Source organism: Pipistrellus kuhlii, unplaced genomic scaffold (assembly GCF_014108245.1).
Source record: "Pipistrellus kuhlii isolate mPipKuh1 unplaced genomic scaffold, mPipKuh1.p scaffold_m20_p_68, whole genome shotgun sequence".
In the NCBI taxonomy this organism is placed as follows: Eukaryota; Metazoa; Chordata; class Mammalia; order Chiroptera; family Vespertilionidae; genus Pipistrellus; species Pipistrellus kuhlii.
The window spans coordinates 469,218-486,554 of record NW_023425571.1 but is presented as its reverse complement, the minus strand read 5'-3'; the positions used below and the strand labels follow the sequence as shown (position 1 = coordinate 486,554).

Sequence of the window (17,337 nt, the reverse complement as noted above, 5' to 3'; positions counted from 1 at the left end):
CAAGAATTCTCAGGCTTCCGGCGTTTATTTCAGGAGCATCTGCCGAGTTCCACTCTGCCAGCCAGCGCTCTGGCCGGGGCCGCTGCCCGAGCACACTGGGCGGCAGCCGGGGGTCCCCGAACTGGTGTAAGAGCTGTTACTTTCTGGTGGCCTGGAACCTAGTTAGTGAGGAGCTCTGAACCCTGAGAAACCAGGTCGCGTGGGCTGAGAGGCAGCTCTGGGCCCATCAGAGCCGTCCTGCTGCAGCCACAGAGAAGCCGACAGGCGCCCAGGACACACGGACGGACAGCCACCCCGGCTCGGCCAGCACAGCCCTGCCGAGGCGGCTCCTCCCCACCCCCCTTCTGCCTGCAGACAGCAGGTGTGCCCCTCACCAGCCTGTGGTCAGACCAGTACCAGCTTTCGAGCAAACACCAAATAAATAAGAGGTAGTGGGGAAGGGGACGGAGCGTCCCGAAGGGGAGGCCCGGTCCCCGCAGCGCCAGCTCTGACGTCCCAACAGACCTTTGTTCACAGACCCTCCAGGGAGCTTATCGGAGCCGCCAGGACGGGAGGGGACTGAACCGTTGTTCCTTTAACCCACTGACTTAGATGCTGAACTTCAGACCAAACCAGCAAAAGACGCCAGCTGACACGCTGCCTCCTGGCGAGGGCGCACCTGCACTGGCTAACGCGCAGCCAGCTCTCCGGCTGCGGGGAGGAGTGGTTAGAGGAGTTTGGCCTCATATTGCACTGGTTCAAAGGGCACAACCTCGGGGGGAGGAAGAAAACCAAGCGTGAGGAATGCAAACTGGCCCTCGGTTAGTACACGCGGCGAGGTCAATGGGGGGGAGGGAAGAGGCATTTCCACGCCAGATCCGAAAACCGTTCTGCACTCGGGCAGCTGTCGAAGGCCTCCACCCACTCCGCCCTGGGCCGGCCTCTGGGGCCGGGAGCAGCGCCCTCGGACACCGGCCCCCGCCGAGCCTCAGGCTTTGTTAACACTGATTGGCCATCTTAGCTGTGCTCCTGGTGGGCCTCGTTGTAGTCCATGATGCGCAGCTGCCCCACACTGTCCGGGCTGGGGGGCGCGGGGCGCGGGCCGTCCGGGCTCAGGGGGGTCTTGGCCTCCACGCCCGCGTCCACACCCGGCTTGAGCGTCTCAGAGAGGCCGCTGCCGGTCACGCCGTCCTCGTCGCACTGGCTCTCGCTCTTGTTCCGGAACAGCTCTCGAGCCTTCATGCCCAGGAAGCTTTTGGAACTCGGCAGGGAGCCCACAGTGGCGGGGATGCTGGCAGAGGGCTCGCCCACGGCCGTCTCCCAGCGGCTGCTGAACGGGCCTGCCCGCTGGGCCGGGGGCTTCTCCGGCGTGGAGAGCTGGCTGCTGCCGCTGCTGCTGCCGCTGCTGCCGCTGCCCACGCTGCCGCTGCCCCCGCCGCCCCGGGTGCTGCCAGGTCGGGGGGGCCTGGTCTCCCCATTGTGGCCCGACACCGCGTCGCTGTGCCCTCTCACGGGACCCGAGCCGCTGTTGTTGCAGCAGTCCGGCCTGCGACAGAGCAGAGCGGCGTGGGTGACAGCGGGCCCGGGTCCGGAGGTGGGGGCTCACACCGACACCAAACTCTGCCGACGGCTCACGTTTGTAATGGGCTCAAGGGAGGACCTCACAAGGACACCTAATCACAGCCCGGTACACGGACGCGTCTCAAACAGGGACTGGGGCCCCGGAAAAGGGACACGGGGAGATCACAAGGCGTCCTGAGGACAGGGCGCGGGGGGCTCTGAAACGCACAGCCCTCTGCTCCTACCTTTCTTCCGCTGCTTCCGCCGCTTCTGTTCTCTCAACTTCAAGTTTCCTCAGGAGGCCATCTTTCTCCAGCCTGCCGTACAGGTCTAAGACCTCCAGCTCAAACACCTGGGTGATGCGCTTCTGAGCCTCGTACCGGCTCTCGGCGGCCTGCAGCTGGCCCCTGGAAGACACAGCGGCCAGTGGGACCCCCGCCGCCCCCGCGCCCCGCACGCCCCTCCCGCGCGTTACCTGGCCTGGAGCTTCACGTCCTCCAGGTACTTCTTCTGCTCCACCAGGAGGTGGTCCTTCTTGGCCAGCTGAGCTTCCAGCTCCAGCACCCGCCTCTGGGAGGTGTCGAGCCTCTGGCTCTGCTGGAGCGCGTAGCTCCGGTGCTTCTCCAGCTCCTTCCGGTACGCAGCCTTCATCACCTCCACTTCCTGGGGGAGGGGCCGAGTCAGGCCAGGGCACTGAGGGCACACAGGTGCTCGAACCCCAGGCCCGGCAGGCGCCCTGAGTAAACTCCTCAGAGGTTCTCAGCCTGTGGTTCCGGTTGTTTCACCAAAGCGGTTATAACGCCCAGGAAGTGGGAGCCGGGTTCCGGATGAACTCCCTCTGGAGGAGCCTGGCCTGCGGGCTGCAGGGATGAGCCACGCCTCTGGGTCTGGGCCCTCACAGAGCGTGGAGGTGGGCGTGGGTGACGGAGACGCGGTGATGGAAACACCTGAGTGTGTGCTGACCCTCACTCCCGGCTCGCTCACTCACACTCCCGGCTGTCTACACCGGCACGAGACTGTCCCAACGCACTGCAGAGCCACTGATTCAAAAGACCGGCCTGTCGCTGGCCTGGCCAACGCGCGAGCCACCAGCTGCTGAAACTCCACCGCAGGGAGGACAGGCACAGCGGTCCGCGCTCTGGGTCCGGAGCGCCCCGCGCCAGAGCCGCTCCCCTCCCTCCGGGGGGCCTGGGTGAAGAAGGGAACGTCTCCTCCTCGGTGCCACTTCCACCAGCGGCTGCACTGACACCTCAAAGCGGCCTGGGGGGAGCAGGCTCGTGTGATGCCGAGAAGTGCTTGCACGGCCAGGCCGGGGAGAGGGGGACGGGCGCCAGGACCACAGCGCCGTTTTGGGAAACGAGTCACGAAACCGCTCGGTGACCAGTGAGGGCCGCCCCCGCCCCCCCGCGCCCCGCCCACCTTGGTGGTGTCCGAGTGCTTGTTCTGCAGCTGCTCCAAGTATAGCTCGTTGACCTCCCCGAGCACCAGCAGCTGCCTGTTGAGGAACTCCATCTGCTGCTGCACCGACTCGCTGTTGGAGAGCTGGCCAAACACAGGGACAGGCAGTGAAAGACCCGCCGCGCACGCTGGCAGGCGGCCACTGGGGGGCAGCAGCTCTCCACTTGAGCGCCAGGGCGGAGTCCACAGCTCCTGGGTTGCATTTCCTACCCCTCAGCTGGTGTGGAGGGGCCTCCAGGGCCGATGAAACGGACAAAAACGCACTTTAAACAGAGCCAGCGAAAAGGGAGACGTGCCAGCGTCCACACCGAGGCGGCCACCATAGGCTGCGGGGAAGGGGGGCAGGACCGCAGCAGGGCCTCCGTCCTGGGAAGACTGGCCGCTCCTGACTCTGATTTCTCGTAGCGCAGCAAACCTGAGAGATTCACAGCTCAAAGCTCCGAACCAACTTCATACAGGTGCGGAGAGGGCCTTCCGGGACACTAGCAGGCTCAGCAGCTCCCAGCATGGCCCCTCCACCGTCACACCAGCATGTCTCCAGACCTGACCGCTGTCCCCTTGAAGGGACAGGCGCGCCCCCTGCTGGGGACCCCTCACTGACACACAAGCAGCACTGTCCCCGTGGAGGCGGCCAGCGAGGGGCCAGCCGTCGCCCTCTCACCTTCTGAGACACCTGGCCGAGCAGCAGCTCCGTGTGGCACACCTTGCTGTTGGCCTTCTTCAGCTCCAGGCGCAGCTCCGCCACCATGTTCCTGCAGTCCTCCAGCTTCGTCTGCGCAGGGAGACCAGGCTCAGAGCACTAGCAGCCCCCCGCCCGGGAGCCGGCCCCTGCTCCCTCAGTGGCCCATCAGGAAATGAGTCTTAGTTGTAAAAAATAAGCTGTGGCGAGTTCCTGGCTTGTTTAACCAAAGCCTCAGACCTCCAGCCCCCAAACTGCACCAAAGAGCCTGGAGCGGGACACCAAACGCCCTTGAACCAGGCCCGAGGGTTTATTTTTGAGGAAAACACAGCGACACCTGCTGGTCATCACGTGCACTACCGGCGGGAGGTCCTTCGTGGGATGTCGCCCTCTCTCTGCAAAGCTGCGCGTCAGGTGGTCAATGAACCAGATCACAAGGCAAAAAGCGGTGGGAAACGGGACCTTCCAGGGACCCAGGGCCTGCACCTGCGGTGTTCCAGGGCGCACACAGCACTGGCAAGCGGCTGTGCCACTGAAAAGGGAACTAAAGCTTTCTTAAATTTATGTAGGTTACTTTAAACAGCTACTAGGCTGTCAGGACAAGCAGCACCAAGTTGTTTAGATCCACCTGAGAAGCAGAACTTCTCTGGCTGCGGAGACACTGAGGGAGCGGGGCCTTTCCCTAAGTCAGTGGGCCTGCGCCGGGCCTGGTGTCCGGGAAAGAGCTCGCCTCGGTGGGAGCACCTGGGGTGCCCGCGGGGGACACCCGCACAGCGCGTACCTGCAGCTCCTGGCTCTGGTTGTAGAACTCCTCCCGGTCATGCTGCAGCTGCCGGATCTGGCTGTGCAGCTGGGCGACCATGGTGTCCCGCTGCTCCTGGAGCTGGCTGTACCTGGCTCGCTCTTTCTGCAGACTGACCTTCCAAATCTGGATTTCTTTCTCCTGCAACTTCAACTGGTCTTTCTGGCAGAGACCAAAGATGTCGTCATGTTAGCTGCCTTCCCAACGGGGCGGTGATGCTCAAGTTCAAATGCAAACATTTCTTCTCAGGCCTTAGCTGCCCTTTACCCATGCTGCAGGCCCAGGACCGGACCGCCGCTCTGTCTGGCTGGGCTCCAGCTCTAGGGCTCCCACACTGCCCTCAGGTCACTGAAGGGACGCACTGCACGCCGCTCGCCCCGGCCGCGGGTCACTCCTTAGTTACCCGCTGGGTGGCCGCTGCCGCGGGCTCACCTACTTTCCCAAGTGGCAGAGCCACGGCCAGTGTCCAGGTCCAACTGGCTGCACTACGTGCCACACATTTGGGGCCATAAAACAGCTTCAGGAGAGCTGCTGTCACATTTGGGAAAACTAAATAACCTTTGGCCCTGTTATCATCACAGCCAATGACAGATCAACAAAAAACACAGCCAAAGGACTTGTATGCATGAATGTAAGCCAAACCAATGGACATGATCGCCAGGGTTGTGAGGACATGAGTGGGGGGGTGCAGGTTGAGGGATTAATGGAGGGATGAAGACACACATGTAATACCTTAATCAATAAACAAATTAAAACACACACACGCACACACAAAAAAGCAGCTGACCCCGCGACTTCCAAGAGCTGCCGGAGCCCAGAGAGGCAGCCACTCGCGTGCGAACCTCAAAGACAAGGCGGGAGCAGAGCCAGGGCGGGAAGTGACCGGCTCAGGGCTGCTCCTACCGCAGCGAAGGGCCCTGCCCGACCCCACCGCCCGGCGCTCACCATGGCCGCGTTGTGCTCCTCCAGAGCCGCCGCCCGGATCACCCTGCGGAGCAGCCGCCGGTTCCGGACGGCGTGCTGCTGCCTCTTGAATCGCTCGTAGAGCAGCTGGTTGTGCAGCAGGAGCAGCTGGTTCCGGAGGGTGCGGATCTCATCTGAGGGGGGAGAGCCTGGATTTGAAGCAGAGGGAGGAGGCAGAGAGGCCTTTTACCTGGCGCTCAACCAAGCCCCCCCCAGGGTCTGTCACCCAGGAAACAGTGTTTACAAAGAGACTGCCGCCCCTGGCCAGGACCTGGGGGCTCCCCGCAGCCGCCAGCGGGAGTGAAGCATCACCACCTCCGTCCCTTACTAAGGGCACGACTCGGGGACACTGAGCACGCTTCCCTTTTCCCCTCAAACTGGACCCTCTGCGTCCACGTCTGAGCTCCCTTTTCTCCGTTCCTGGTCTGTTCCCTGGACTCCCCAGGACCACCCCCTGCTCTTGGGGCTCAGCGTGGGGTCTGCACTTCCCGCAATTCTGCTGCGAAGCGCATGGTCTTTGCACTTCTCCACAACAGGAGAGTGGGCTGGACAGCACTGACAGCCCCGTTAGTAAGCACACGGTTACGTGGCTGGAACAGGAGCCAAGCGGGAATCTGCTTCCTACAGAGCACCTCCCTCGTGGACAGGAAGGTGACAGGCGGCAAGCCCATGCGGGCTGGATCTGGAGCGGAAGTAACAACTTTACCTCCAAAGTGGGTCCAGTCGACAGACTTGCTGGGTAGAGACAGCCTGGGGAGAAAGGTTTGAAGCACAGAGTTACGGTCTCACGTACCTGGAACTGTCCCTCAGCAAGGTCAGGTCCTCCTGTGGCACAAGAAAGCCTTCTGCTCCAGTCCCTGCGGAGCCAGCCGAGGAGCCCGACAGCCCGCTCGAGGGAAGGCCGAGGCCACGGGCCCCGCCCAGAGCTCACTCTGTGGCTGGCGAGTTCTGCTCAGCTTCCAAGGTGACTGGTGACCAAACATGCTGAGAGCTGCCCGTTTTCAATCCTCAATTGAAACACATGGAGAGCAGCTCTGGGTTGAGACACTCCTGTCACCGAGTTTAAGGGAAAAAGGAGGTAGTTTACCTGGGCCTATTACCCTGAATGTCATTAAAATATGATCTTAGCCCAGCTGGCGTGGCTCAGTGGTTGAGCATCCCCCAGTCAGGGCACAGGCCTGGGTTGTGGGGTGTGCAGGAGGCAGCCGATCCATGCTTCTCTCTCACCACTGATGTTCCTAACTCTCTCTGTGAAATCAACAGAAAAATATATTTTAGGAAGAAAAAAAAAGGGCGATGGGAGGGGGGGAGGGGAGGGGGCGCGAGGAATCTTAGCTCTGGCTGGTATTGCTCAGTGGTCAGAGCACCACCTCAGTGGGCTGTCCTGTACACCAGAAGATAGCAGGTTCAATTCCCCATCAGGGTGCGTCTGGGAGGCAACTGAGTGATGTTTCTCTCACATCAATGTTTCTCTCTTCCTCCCTCTCCAAAATCAATCTTGTTTTACATATATATATATATATATTTTTTTTAATATATTTTATTGATTTTGTACAGAGAGGAAGGGAGAGAGATAGAGAACTAGAAACATCGATGAAAGAGTCATCGACCAGCTGCCTCTTGCACACCCCCCACCGGGGATGTGCCCGCAACCAAAGTACATGCCCTTGACCGGAATCGAACCCGGGACCTTTCAGTCCCCAAGCCGACGCTTTCTATCCATTGAGCCAAACCGGTCCCGGCTATATATATTTTTTTAATTAAATAGATCTTTATTGCTCTGATTATTACAATTATTCCTCCCCCCCCATCCAAAATCAATCTTAAAAAGGAAGACAGAGAGAAATGTTAATTATTACAATCTCTGTCAAATTCTGCCTTAGGTTATTATACAGAAGGCAAATGGAAACTAACATTTCCCAAGAACCTGCTGAGCAATGGCCGAGAACTCAAACTTCCCTCACGCCTTCCTCGGACCTCCTTTGAAAAGGGGATAAAAAGGAAGGTTGAAGGAAAAAAAAATAAAGAAGAGAAGGGTTAAAAAGGAGAAGAAGGTTGAAGAGTGTCTCACAGATCTCAGAAATCACGAGCGCCGGGCCAGGGCGGGGGCCTGAGCTTGCTTGAAAGGCTGATTTATCTGCCACCTGATGAGTGCTGGCAGCGCACAGAAGCCCTTGGCTCGCAGGGGGGCCTGCGGCCAACATGCCTGCATCTGAGATGTCACCACCTCGCCCTCCGCTGCGAGAGCAAGCGTGGAGCCTGCCCGTCCTCAGAGCGCAGTGCTAGGCGGCCTCCGCAGAGGCAGGAAGACGCGTGTCAAAATGGGCGCGAGGACGATCCAGCTCAGTGTGCACGTCTGCAGGACACAGCCCCGGGCGGAGCACACTGCCTGCGCCCTCCCACGTTCTCAGGTCACCGGGACAGACCCTGGGGAGGACGGAGCCCCTCTCGGCGGCCTCACCTGCTCAGCTCCTTGCTGTGCGCGTCAGCGCCCTGCTGGATCAGCCTGTCCAGCACCTCCAGGGGGGAGGCAGAGGGCACCCAGGCTCCCTCTGAGCTTCCTGGCACCTTCTTGATGAGCTCCTGGGTCTTTGTGCTGACGAAATGGTGGGCAGCCTTGGGCAGTGCCACCTCAAAGAGATGATCGTAGGGCGGGGGCTGCCCACTGCTGAGGCCCGCGCCCCTCTGAGACGGAACTCTGAAAGGGCTGGGTGTGAGGATCCTGGGCTCCGGGGGGGTCTGGCGCTCCCTGCTCCCGGCAGGACTCTCGTCAGGGCCCCCGCAGGGCAGCTCAATGGGGGTGAAGGCTTGCTTTGGTGTGTCGGGCCCCAGCTTGTCCAGGGATGAGTTGAAAGACTCGGGGTGCACACTGGTGCCCTGCGCGCCGGCGGTGGCTGACGGTGTCTTCCTGGGACAGCCCAGGAGGCTGTCCTGGTAGAAGGGAGAGTCGAAGCCTCCTCGAGGAACCAGAGGCTCGGTGTCGGCCGTGGTGATCTCAGAAAGTTCTTTATAAATTGCCGCTGAGGGGAGGGAGGGAGACAGACACACCAGGTGAGCAGGCCGCAGTGCCTCCCACAGGACATTGCAGAATGGCATCCCTTCACCTGGCGTTGGGCCCAGAGTGCACCTCCCGCCTCTTCTCCCCGAGAGGAGAGACACCACGCCAGCCTGCGTGCTGGCACGAGGCCCGGGCTCAGCTTTACCACCTCACAGCCTCCCCAGGCCAGGAGCCCGGGTGTTACCTTCCTCTTTGTCCTTCTCAATGCTGTCTTCTTCGGAGGCCAGGCCACCTAAGAACCCAGGAAGGTCACTGAGAGGAAGTTCTTTGCTGCCAGGAAGTTCTTCTAGAAACAGACAACCCGAGTCAGAGAACACGCTGGAAACCGCTGGGACCGAAACGCTCCCTGCTGGGCTGACAGGCTGGCGGGGCACTCCGGGGGCAGACTCTGACCCTGCCCACGCTAAGGGTGCAAACACAAGCCCAGGAAGGAAACTCCGTCCCTAATGCTCCGCGCACAGGTAAAGCCTCGGCTGAGCCCGCACACGGGCGCTCCCCTGCGCTGGCTGAGAAGCTGTCACTGTTAGGCGGCCTCTGGGGCAAAGGGCGGCCTCGGGGGTCTGCAGCCTTCCAGGACTTCCGTACCCACATGTAAGCCCAAGAGGAGACGTTACCTAGCCCGCGGTCGTTGGGAAGATGGTGCTGTCTGTGCAGGCAGGGCCGGGCCGGATCTGTTCTCTCCTCCTGCAAAGACGGGCATGTGCACGTCACTCGCGAGGCTGAGCACAGGTCTCCACGTAAGAGAAGCCCCCATGTACCTGCGCTGTCAGGCTAGAAAGCTGTTTGTCTCGGGACGCCTTGATGTCCTTAAACTATGGAGAACCCCAGAACCTCCCGTCTGTGGGTTGTGTTCTATCTCCTGGAAGTTACTGGATTAGGAATTAAAAGTGAAGTTTTTAAGAATATTCATTAACCCTGACCGGTTTAGCTCAGTGGCTAGAGTGTCGGCCTACGGACTCAAGGGTCCCAGGTTCGATTCTGATCAAGGGCATGTACCTTGTTTCTCTCTTATCAGTGTTTCTCCCCCTCCCTTCCTCTCTGTAAAATATCAATAAAATATATTTTTTTAAAAGAACAGGCATGTACACGAAAGCACCTTCACCATGCATGAGGCTCGAGCATCGATCTCTGGGCATTTGGCAGAGACTGGCTCACCGGGTCATGCAGCTGAAACAATTCACCATTCAATACTGACAACACGAAGGCCTAGCCACACTTCCCTGACCTCCCATCTCACAGGAGACCAGGGGGAGCTATCAGCTTGCGGGGCGGATGCCAGTGTCTTAATATTCCAATTTCACCTGGAGCTGAATGTTATCACTGGCAGCAAATACTGCCAGTTGTTTATCTGGAAGGGACGGGCTCAGGGCATCACTTAACAAACTAACTGCTGGCCACACTCAGGTCTGCACACCAGTGCCAGCCAGCGCTCCAGTAAACCAGCGCTTCGGGAGGAAGAGCCGGGCCAGCTCTCGGCCTGGCCCTCGCTCGGTGCCTGAGGTCACGCCACCTGGTGTGAGCGGAGCTTACACGCATGTCCTCTTCCATTACAGGGAGTTATGCAATCACGTTCCCAAAGGCCAAGATCTGAATGACGACTTTCACTGCTTTGCACAGAATCTTCTTAAGTTAGTTTTTTGGCTTTTCTTTTCTTTTAAACAGAAACAAACAGTCCAGGAAGAAGACTGTGGGCCCCTGCTGTGAGTCGCGCTGAGGGGCCAGGCGCTCACCACCGTTTCTATACCAGGCGTTCCACGCGGTCAAGGGCCAAAGGACAGCTTAGTATCACCGCGCCGGCACCTCTGCCCGCGGGCCCCAGGAAGGGCTCAGCCGCGGCAGCTGCCCCTGGGATAACTGCTGGCTGCTCTGTGCCAGGTGTTCTGGTGAAGGCCACCACATTCAGGGCACAGTGAGCGAGCAGCCAGCCCCCGTGCCAGGGCAGAGGGCAACCCGAGCATACCTTCCGGGCGTGCGGGGCTGTGGGCGGGGGGCACGGGCCGTGCACGCAGTCATCCGAATGGCAGGGCGGGGCGGGCGGAGGAGAGGTCGCCGGGGTTCCCGAGGGAGTTCCCTTTCCACCTGCTCAGAGACAAGGGCAGAGCGCAGTCACTGGGCCCGCCTGCTGAGCGGCCGCGTTCCTGGCGGCCTGTCGCCATGAGGAAAGCTGCCAGCGATCACTCGTGGGGGCTCCAGGCCAGGCTCTGGTGTCTGGGTTCACTCTGCATGTTCCAGAAGCCCCCACGGTTTGCGGTAGTGCCAACATCAGGTTCACTGCTGCAAGTCCCCACACACAGTCAGACCAAGGCTGTTCCTGGTCACAAATGGCAGGGCCACCCCCACCCACAAGCCCACCCGAGGCAGACGTACCAGAGGCCCCGAAGGCTTTGCTGTAGGGCTGGGCGCAGTCAGGTGGCACGTTTCCAGGAGAGGTGGGAGGTGTGGCCATGCCGCACACCAGGGACGGGCTCCAGAGAGCAGCCTGGGAAGCATAAGCGTGTCGGGATGAGCAAGGACCACTCACCCAGCGTGTACGCCCCTGGGCAGTGGCCACTGCCAGCTAGAAAGAGGCACCTCGTTAAAGCTCTACCAAGGGACACGCTGCATTTGTAAGTCTGGATTCCAAGGGAAACCCAGCCTTAAGAATAACTTCCTGAACGGAGCAGTGTGAGATTTCCCCGACCACGTGCCAACGCCCGACCCCAGTGGCCCGCGCCGGCGGCAAGCAAAGGAGACACAGGTGCGCTCGGGACCGTACTTGCGGGGCCTCGGCGGACAGGCGAGGTGCAGGGGAACTCAGAGGCGGAGGGGGCTGCCCTGGTGTGCTGGACATCGGCCGGGACGCGGAGTGCGGGGTGGAAGTCACGCTCCCTGCAATGAAAGGGAAAGAGCACACGCCTCACCGTGTGGCCTGGTGGTGCTGACGGACACCTGGGCACCGCGTCCTCGCTGAGGCTCAGCTGGTTGGAGCACCAACGAGGGCTGGTCCCCAGTCAGGGCACGGACAAGAAGCAACCGATGAATGCATGGACGGAGGATGATGCATTGGTGTCTCTCTCTCTCAAATTAAATTTGTTTAAAAAATACATCTTCTCAACTCCCAACAACAGTCCGTGCTCTCACTGAAAGCACATCTGAGGGCGCTGGCATCCAGGGGAACAAGTGCAGGGGGGTCTGCAGGGAAACGCGAGGGGCAGGGCCGGGCGGTGCCCCAGTGGGGCTGCCTGCAGAGCAGTCTGGACTCTGTGCCACCCCAATTCTCCTCCGTGCAGACCCGGGCACACGGCAGTGCTGCGGCCCAGAGGGCCTCACGTGCTGGAAAAGGAGGAAGACTCCCTTACACACAGGAAGTCAAACACTTAAATCCATCTTCCTTGTTAAGCATCGCAAATTCGGCAAGTCTGCTGCACATGATCGGGCAGGAGGCCGAGGACATGGGCCTAAATCACACTCAGAGGAGGAATAATCGGCAGAAATGGAGGCAAATTCAAATTTTAAATATTTGGGAAGCCGACCCAAGTCTTCTTCTAGGAAAAGAATAAGAAAGTCAGCAAAAACCAACAATGCGTCCCAGAGCCCCTCCTACCGAAGCTGTTCTGCGGGTCCACGTGAGGGCTTGCGGTGACGTCGGCTGCGCGAGGGGGCGGGCGGGCTGAGTTTTGGTGAGACACAGAACAGCCGTCTTCGTAGGAGGCTTCTGTAGGGTCCAGAGAGATTCTGGCACACTCGATCACAACATCATGGGTTTCTAACTTCTTCCACCTGTGAAAGGCAAAGGAAGTCAAGAAACGCAAGCTGCAGCCAGGCGTCTTCAAACTACGGCCCGCGGGCCACATGCGGCCCGCAGAGGAGTCTGATCCGGCCCGCCAGGTTTTTTGGGCAGTGAGCGCAGCCGAGGTGTTACAGTAGGAATTAGTAGTTCATATAGTCCGGCCCTCCAGCTCTCTGGGGGACTGTGATCTGGCCCCCACTTTAAAAAGTTTGAAGACGCCTGGATCCATCAGATACATGCGCCTGCTGACTCCAGCCAGCTGCGCAGAGCGAGGCGGAGCCACACCACCCCGAGAAGTGCTGACCAGAAACTAGGCTTTCATCTCATACACCTACATCCTCCCCTTTAAAGTGGTTTATCCATCTACCAGGCACTAAACTGAAAGAAAAACTTCATCAACAAAGACTAGGCCTGGCTCAAAACGGCACACACACCGCGCAGAGCAGCCGCCAGGGGAAATCTCCTCTGGAACAAAGGTGACCAAAGATCAGGGAGGCCCCGGAGCTGCCGGGGAGCTGAGCGTGACGCGAGGCCCCGGGTCAAAGTGCCGGGATTCCAACCCGTCCTCAGGCCGCAGACACAGGCAGAAAGTCCCCGCCCGGGAGCAGCCGCGGGAAACGTACAGAACGTCTCAGGGCTCTCATCCGGGAGCCAAGGTTCTGCACTAAGAGCACGGCCCACGGAGAGACACGCGTGGCCATGTGCACCGGCCTAGCATAGCACAGCACAGATGGTGATGGGAAGAGGGAGGAAGCAGCCCCAAGCCCAGCCAGACTCTGCAGAGGAGACCGTGACCCGTCAGCGGGCCCGTGGTCGTCCAGGGGGAGGGAGGGAGGGCTGGAAGGGGCTTCCTGGGCAATGGAGCATCTTCTGTGGCGAGTGAGCCTTTTGTCCAAACCTAACAAAAACGGATGAACTTCACTGTATCTAAGTTGTCCCTTCCTAAAGCGGGCTTTACAAACCATGCTTTCACAGATTAAGTGACAGCAAATGCTCAGGATATACTCTTACACGAGTACACAAAACTACTCAGAGCCACGGCTGGTGTGGCTCGGTGGATAAAGCATTGGACTGCGGACTGAAGGGTCCCAGGTTTGATTCTGGCCAAAAGCACGTGCTTGGGCTTCGGACTCGATCCCCACTAGGGGGCATGCAGGAGGCAGTCGATCAATGATTCTCTCTCATCACTGATGTGTCTCTCTCTCTCTTCCTCTCCCTTCCTCTCTAAAGTCAATGAAAATATATTTAAAAACCAAACAAACAAAACTACTTGGAGACACACACACGGATATGCGCCCACCAATAATTCCAATGAGAAGAACAAGACACGGGTGCGTTCCTTTCCTTCTTTTACTTCCTTGTGTTTGCCAGATTCGCTAAATGGAAGACGAACGCCTTTGCTCGCTCAGGCAGCACGGTCCTCCTGTGACCACATCACCTGCCCTGCATGTTTCTAAGTAACTATCACCCCAGGGCTCTCGCCTCCGTGTTCCGAGGCTCACGGAGAGCAGCCCTGCAGCACCGCCGTGCCAGGCTCCCCTAGGAAACACCCGCCCGACGCAACGGTTCTAGGCCCGTGGTTGGCAAACTGTGGCTCTCGAGACACATGCGGCTCTTTGGCCCTTTGAGTGTGGCTCTTCCACAAAATACCACGGCGTGGGCGAGTCTATTTTGAAGAAGTGGTGTTAGAAGTTTAGAACATTTGGCTCTCCAAAGAAATTTCCACCGTTGTCCTGTTGATATTTGGCTCTGGTCTATAGCCATACCACCCTGTATGCGCCCGATCTCGTCTGTTGCCAACCACTGTTCTAGGCCGCTCAGCCTCGCTGAGATGTGGGGACTGTGGTGTCACACACGGGAAGGAGCCGGCTGTGGGGCCTCAGGCAGCTGCCCTAGAGGCAGGGCCTTGGGGTCAGTGCAGGTGAGGGTCTCGGTGGCGGCCTGTGACACTGGGGGCACGGCTGCTAGTCTCCTGCCCACATTCTCAGTGGCTGGAAAGTGATTAGTGAAAAGTGTCAAGACACACAGACACTCAGAGACGGACCTCAGAGAAGACAATGAAGTGCATGTCGCAGAGATGTTTTATTTCAACCAAAGCAATAGATGCACTTGCAGTAACTTCTTGATTCTTTCCATATGTAATCTCTCTGAAACTGGGAAGCAGAGGCTAGCCAGTCACAGGTTGGTTTATTCGGTATTTTTTCTTTCTCAGGTATAAAGAAAGTAAAACACAAGTACATCCTGTTGTTCAATGGCATCTTAGAGTCAATGACATGTGACAATTTAAAGCCATGCCCCTGGACCTCACTAGTATTCTGGTGAAACCCGTGCCCAGTGCTCAGCGGAGACAGGGTCTATGGGGGCAGGTGTGAGTCCTTGCGTATCTAAAACGCCCACCCCACCAGGCAACCTGGCTGGGAGAAAACCTCTCCCCGCTCTGAAGGTGTGTCAGAGCTAACGCCAGGTGATGTCTGATCCGTACTGGTTTGCTGTTTTTCTCTAACAGGTTTACCCCCAATGACCTCTCGAGAGGACGTCTCCCCACCCCACTGCGATCTCGCCAGAGCCTGAGGAGTACCCGGTGTTTCCATACCTCCGAGGGTCCAGTTCAAGGTCCTTGGATCCGGTCACCAGTTCCGGGTGGATCCGCACATGCTCCATCATTGGCTAGAAGGGTCCGGTTGACAAGCGAAAGGCTTAGCTATCGCCACACGACAGGACATTACGTGACATAAAGAGGAACGAGCACGGATGCACGCTGCAACAGGGGAGCTTGGGCGCCGTGAAAGGAAGGGCCCGTCACAGGGCCACACGGCACAGGGCAGGCACGTCCATCAAGGCAGAGGGCAGAGCCGTGGCTGCTCAGGGCTGGGCTGGGGGCCCTGGGCTGGGGAGGGCTCTCTTTCCAGACTCCCCTCTAATCAACACAAAGGCAGTAAGGGCCACGGGCCACACGGCTGCCGCTCACCTTGACCACTTCCTCGAAGGTCTCCAGGTTCTCCTTCATGGTGTAGTGGGAGCGCAGGAAGGAGACGAAGTTGCAGGGGTACATGCCGTAGAGGCGGTGGAAGAGGGCGTAGACGCTGGCGTGCAGGTGGACCAGGTAGATTTCCGCCACGTGGCCTGCAAAGGGGCGTCCAGAGCCTCAGCGGGACACAGGCTGACGGGGGCCCGGCAGACACGAGCCCAAAGCTGCCCCCGACGCCTTGCTTACAGGCACTCACAAGAGAGGGGTTTTCTACAACCAAGTGTGAGCACGCAGCCACCCTGAAAATCCATGGGGGGCTCCCTGTGGCCCCTGGACACACGCCCTCCCGTGAAGCGAGCCCCGGGCTCCGGCTCAGCAAACTGCCTCCTCCCCAGTCATCCCCCGAAGGGACCGGACGCCTCCCACACCGAGCCGCCTTGAGGACAGTCGCCGGCCCCACCACCTCTCATCCTCCTGCCCCTGCCCTTCCCGGCTCAGCGCTCCCGAGAAGGGCACTGCTGGCAGCCTCTGCCCTCAGCGCCTGGCACTGTGCGTGGTGCCCGGCGAGGCTTAAATATCTGTGCCCAGGTGTGTGAGGACCTTTAAAACCAGCAGCAGCCTCAGCTACGCAGACTGTCCTGACACTCGCTTCACAAGAGCCGAGAGTGGAAGGAAGAACACATAGTTCGCTAGCCTGCCTGGACCGGTGGGAACTGCCTGGACCGGTGGGAACCACAGGGCCCCCGCGGACAGAGCCCCGCCTGCCCCAGAGGGACTCCACCCGGCCCCACGGCTGTGCTGAGCCGGTTCATCCTCTCAAAAGCACACCTGGTGTGGGAAGTTCACACGCTCACAGCTGGAGGCACGCTGACAACGCGCTGCCCGCCGAGGTTCCCGTGTCCACCGCATGTGGAATAAGAGTTCGGGTGGAGATGTACAGCGTCCTCCCTCCTCCCACCACACACACACACACACACACACACACACACACACACACACACGGGACCAGTCCTGGGCCAGGGGCCTGTGTCCTGTCAGAACAGGGGCTGAGGCAAGCATGTCCCGCTCTGGCAGGGAGCTCTCCCTCCGACCACTCTTAGGAGGAACCCTTTAGCCAAGGGAAGAGGCGGCGCACAGCCTGCAGCGGACACCGCCAGCTAGTCCCTCGTCTGGCTGGTGACAACACCCACGCCAGCAACAGAGGTCGGCGCGTCCTTCCCTTACGCTCACCACCTGCTCGTCCGTGAAAGCACCACCGGACAGGCACGGGGGTCTCACCTGGCTTCTTCAGGCACCAGGACGAAAGACGGCCAAAAATGTCGAAGAAGTCATGCAGGTGCTGCTTGCCTGCCTGCGGGACCATGGGCAGCATGGTGATCAGCACGAGGACGCCGGTCGTGAGCACGACGACATCAGTGTCCACCTGCGGAGGAAAGGGCGCGAGGAGCACCTGTGGGTGCGGGGCTGCGCCTCGGACCACGGGCCCAATGAGAGCTTCGCTCAGACTCAGCCCCTAAGGCCCCGGAGGCTGAGGGACAGCACTGCGGCCTCTCCACAGGAGCTGCCGAGGACCTCCCGGCTGCAGGAGCTGGCAGGAACCACACACCTGCACCCCCACCCATATCCCACCCGCACCCGGGGGAGCTTAACCTGCGTGGGGCGACGCCCACTCCTCAAGCCCGAGGATGTGAAAGCAGGAGGCTACTTTTTATCAGGACAGAGGAATGCAGCTGTTTTCATTCAGGCAGCCAAATCCTAAAATGCTTACCTTTTTACAATTACACAAACCACTACACATGGACAAGTCACACACTTTTCCAAGGATCACAGACGTGTAACTTAAGACGAAGTTAACTCAGCACAAACAGGGTCCTGAAAGGCTCACCTTCACGGAGCTAAGAAACCAGCAGATAAAGGCGGCATGGCGGCCTCCCTCTGACCGTGTCTACAACCAGACCTGCCCAGTGAGTCGCTCACTGCGGGCTCATGAAGACCCTGACGCAGAGGGTCCTGAGGCCTGGCCGGCAGCGCCTCCCCTGGTCCTGACCACATCAAGGCTGTTTGCCAAGTGACCGGAATTCGGATTTAAGAAACAAGGTAG

The 17,337-nt window shown here is 59.5% G+C and overlaps 1 protein-coding gene across 5 annotated transcripts in view; it reads right to left on the bottom strand.

Moving 5' to 3' along the window:
* Window positions 1-6: 6 nt before the first annotated feature.
* Window positions 7-17,337, bottom strand: part of TSC1 (TSC complex subunit 1) — a 33,500-nt gene continuing 16,169 nt past the window's right edge. For 3 of the 5 annotated variants that reach the window (XM_036420430.1, XM_036420431.2, XM_036420429.1), the window contains exons 6-23: window positions 16,515-16,659; window positions 15,237-15,391; window positions 14,862-14,935; window positions 12,083-12,258; window positions 11,255-11,367; window positions 10,867-10,978; window positions 10,460-10,578; window positions 9,114-9,183; window positions 8,684-8,785; window positions 7,903-8,461; window positions 6,148-6,191; window positions 5,424-5,590; window positions 4,458-4,640; window positions 3,659-3,769; window positions 2,959-3,081; window positions 2,015-2,202; window positions 1,785-1,946; window positions 7-1,525 (exon numbers count right to left, since the gene is read on the bottom strand). In XM_036420430.1, coding sequence (XP_036276323.1) covers window positions 997-1,525; window positions 1,785-1,946; window positions 2,015-2,202; window positions 2,959-3,081; window positions 3,659-3,769; window positions 4,458-4,640; window positions 5,424-5,590; window positions 6,148-6,191; window positions 7,903-8,461; window positions 8,684-8,785; window positions 9,114-9,183; window positions 10,460-10,578; window positions 10,867-10,978; window positions 11,255-11,367; window positions 12,083-12,258; window positions 14,862-14,935; window positions 15,237-15,391; window positions 16,515-16,659 — 3,132 coding nt within the window. In that variant the 3' untranslated portion in view covers window positions 7-996. The remainder of the gene's footprint in view (window positions 1,526-1,784; window positions 1,947-2,014; window positions 2,203-2,958; window positions 3,082-3,658; window positions 3,770-4,457; window positions 4,641-5,423; window positions 5,591-6,147; window positions 6,192-7,902; window positions 8,462-8,683; window positions 8,786-9,113; window positions 9,184-10,459; window positions 10,579-10,866; window positions 10,979-11,254; window positions 11,368-12,082; window positions 12,259-14,861; window positions 14,936-15,236; window positions 15,392-16,514; window positions 16,660-17,337) is intronic. The other 2 variants (XM_036420434.1, XM_036420433.1) reach the window with 2 other exon arrangements.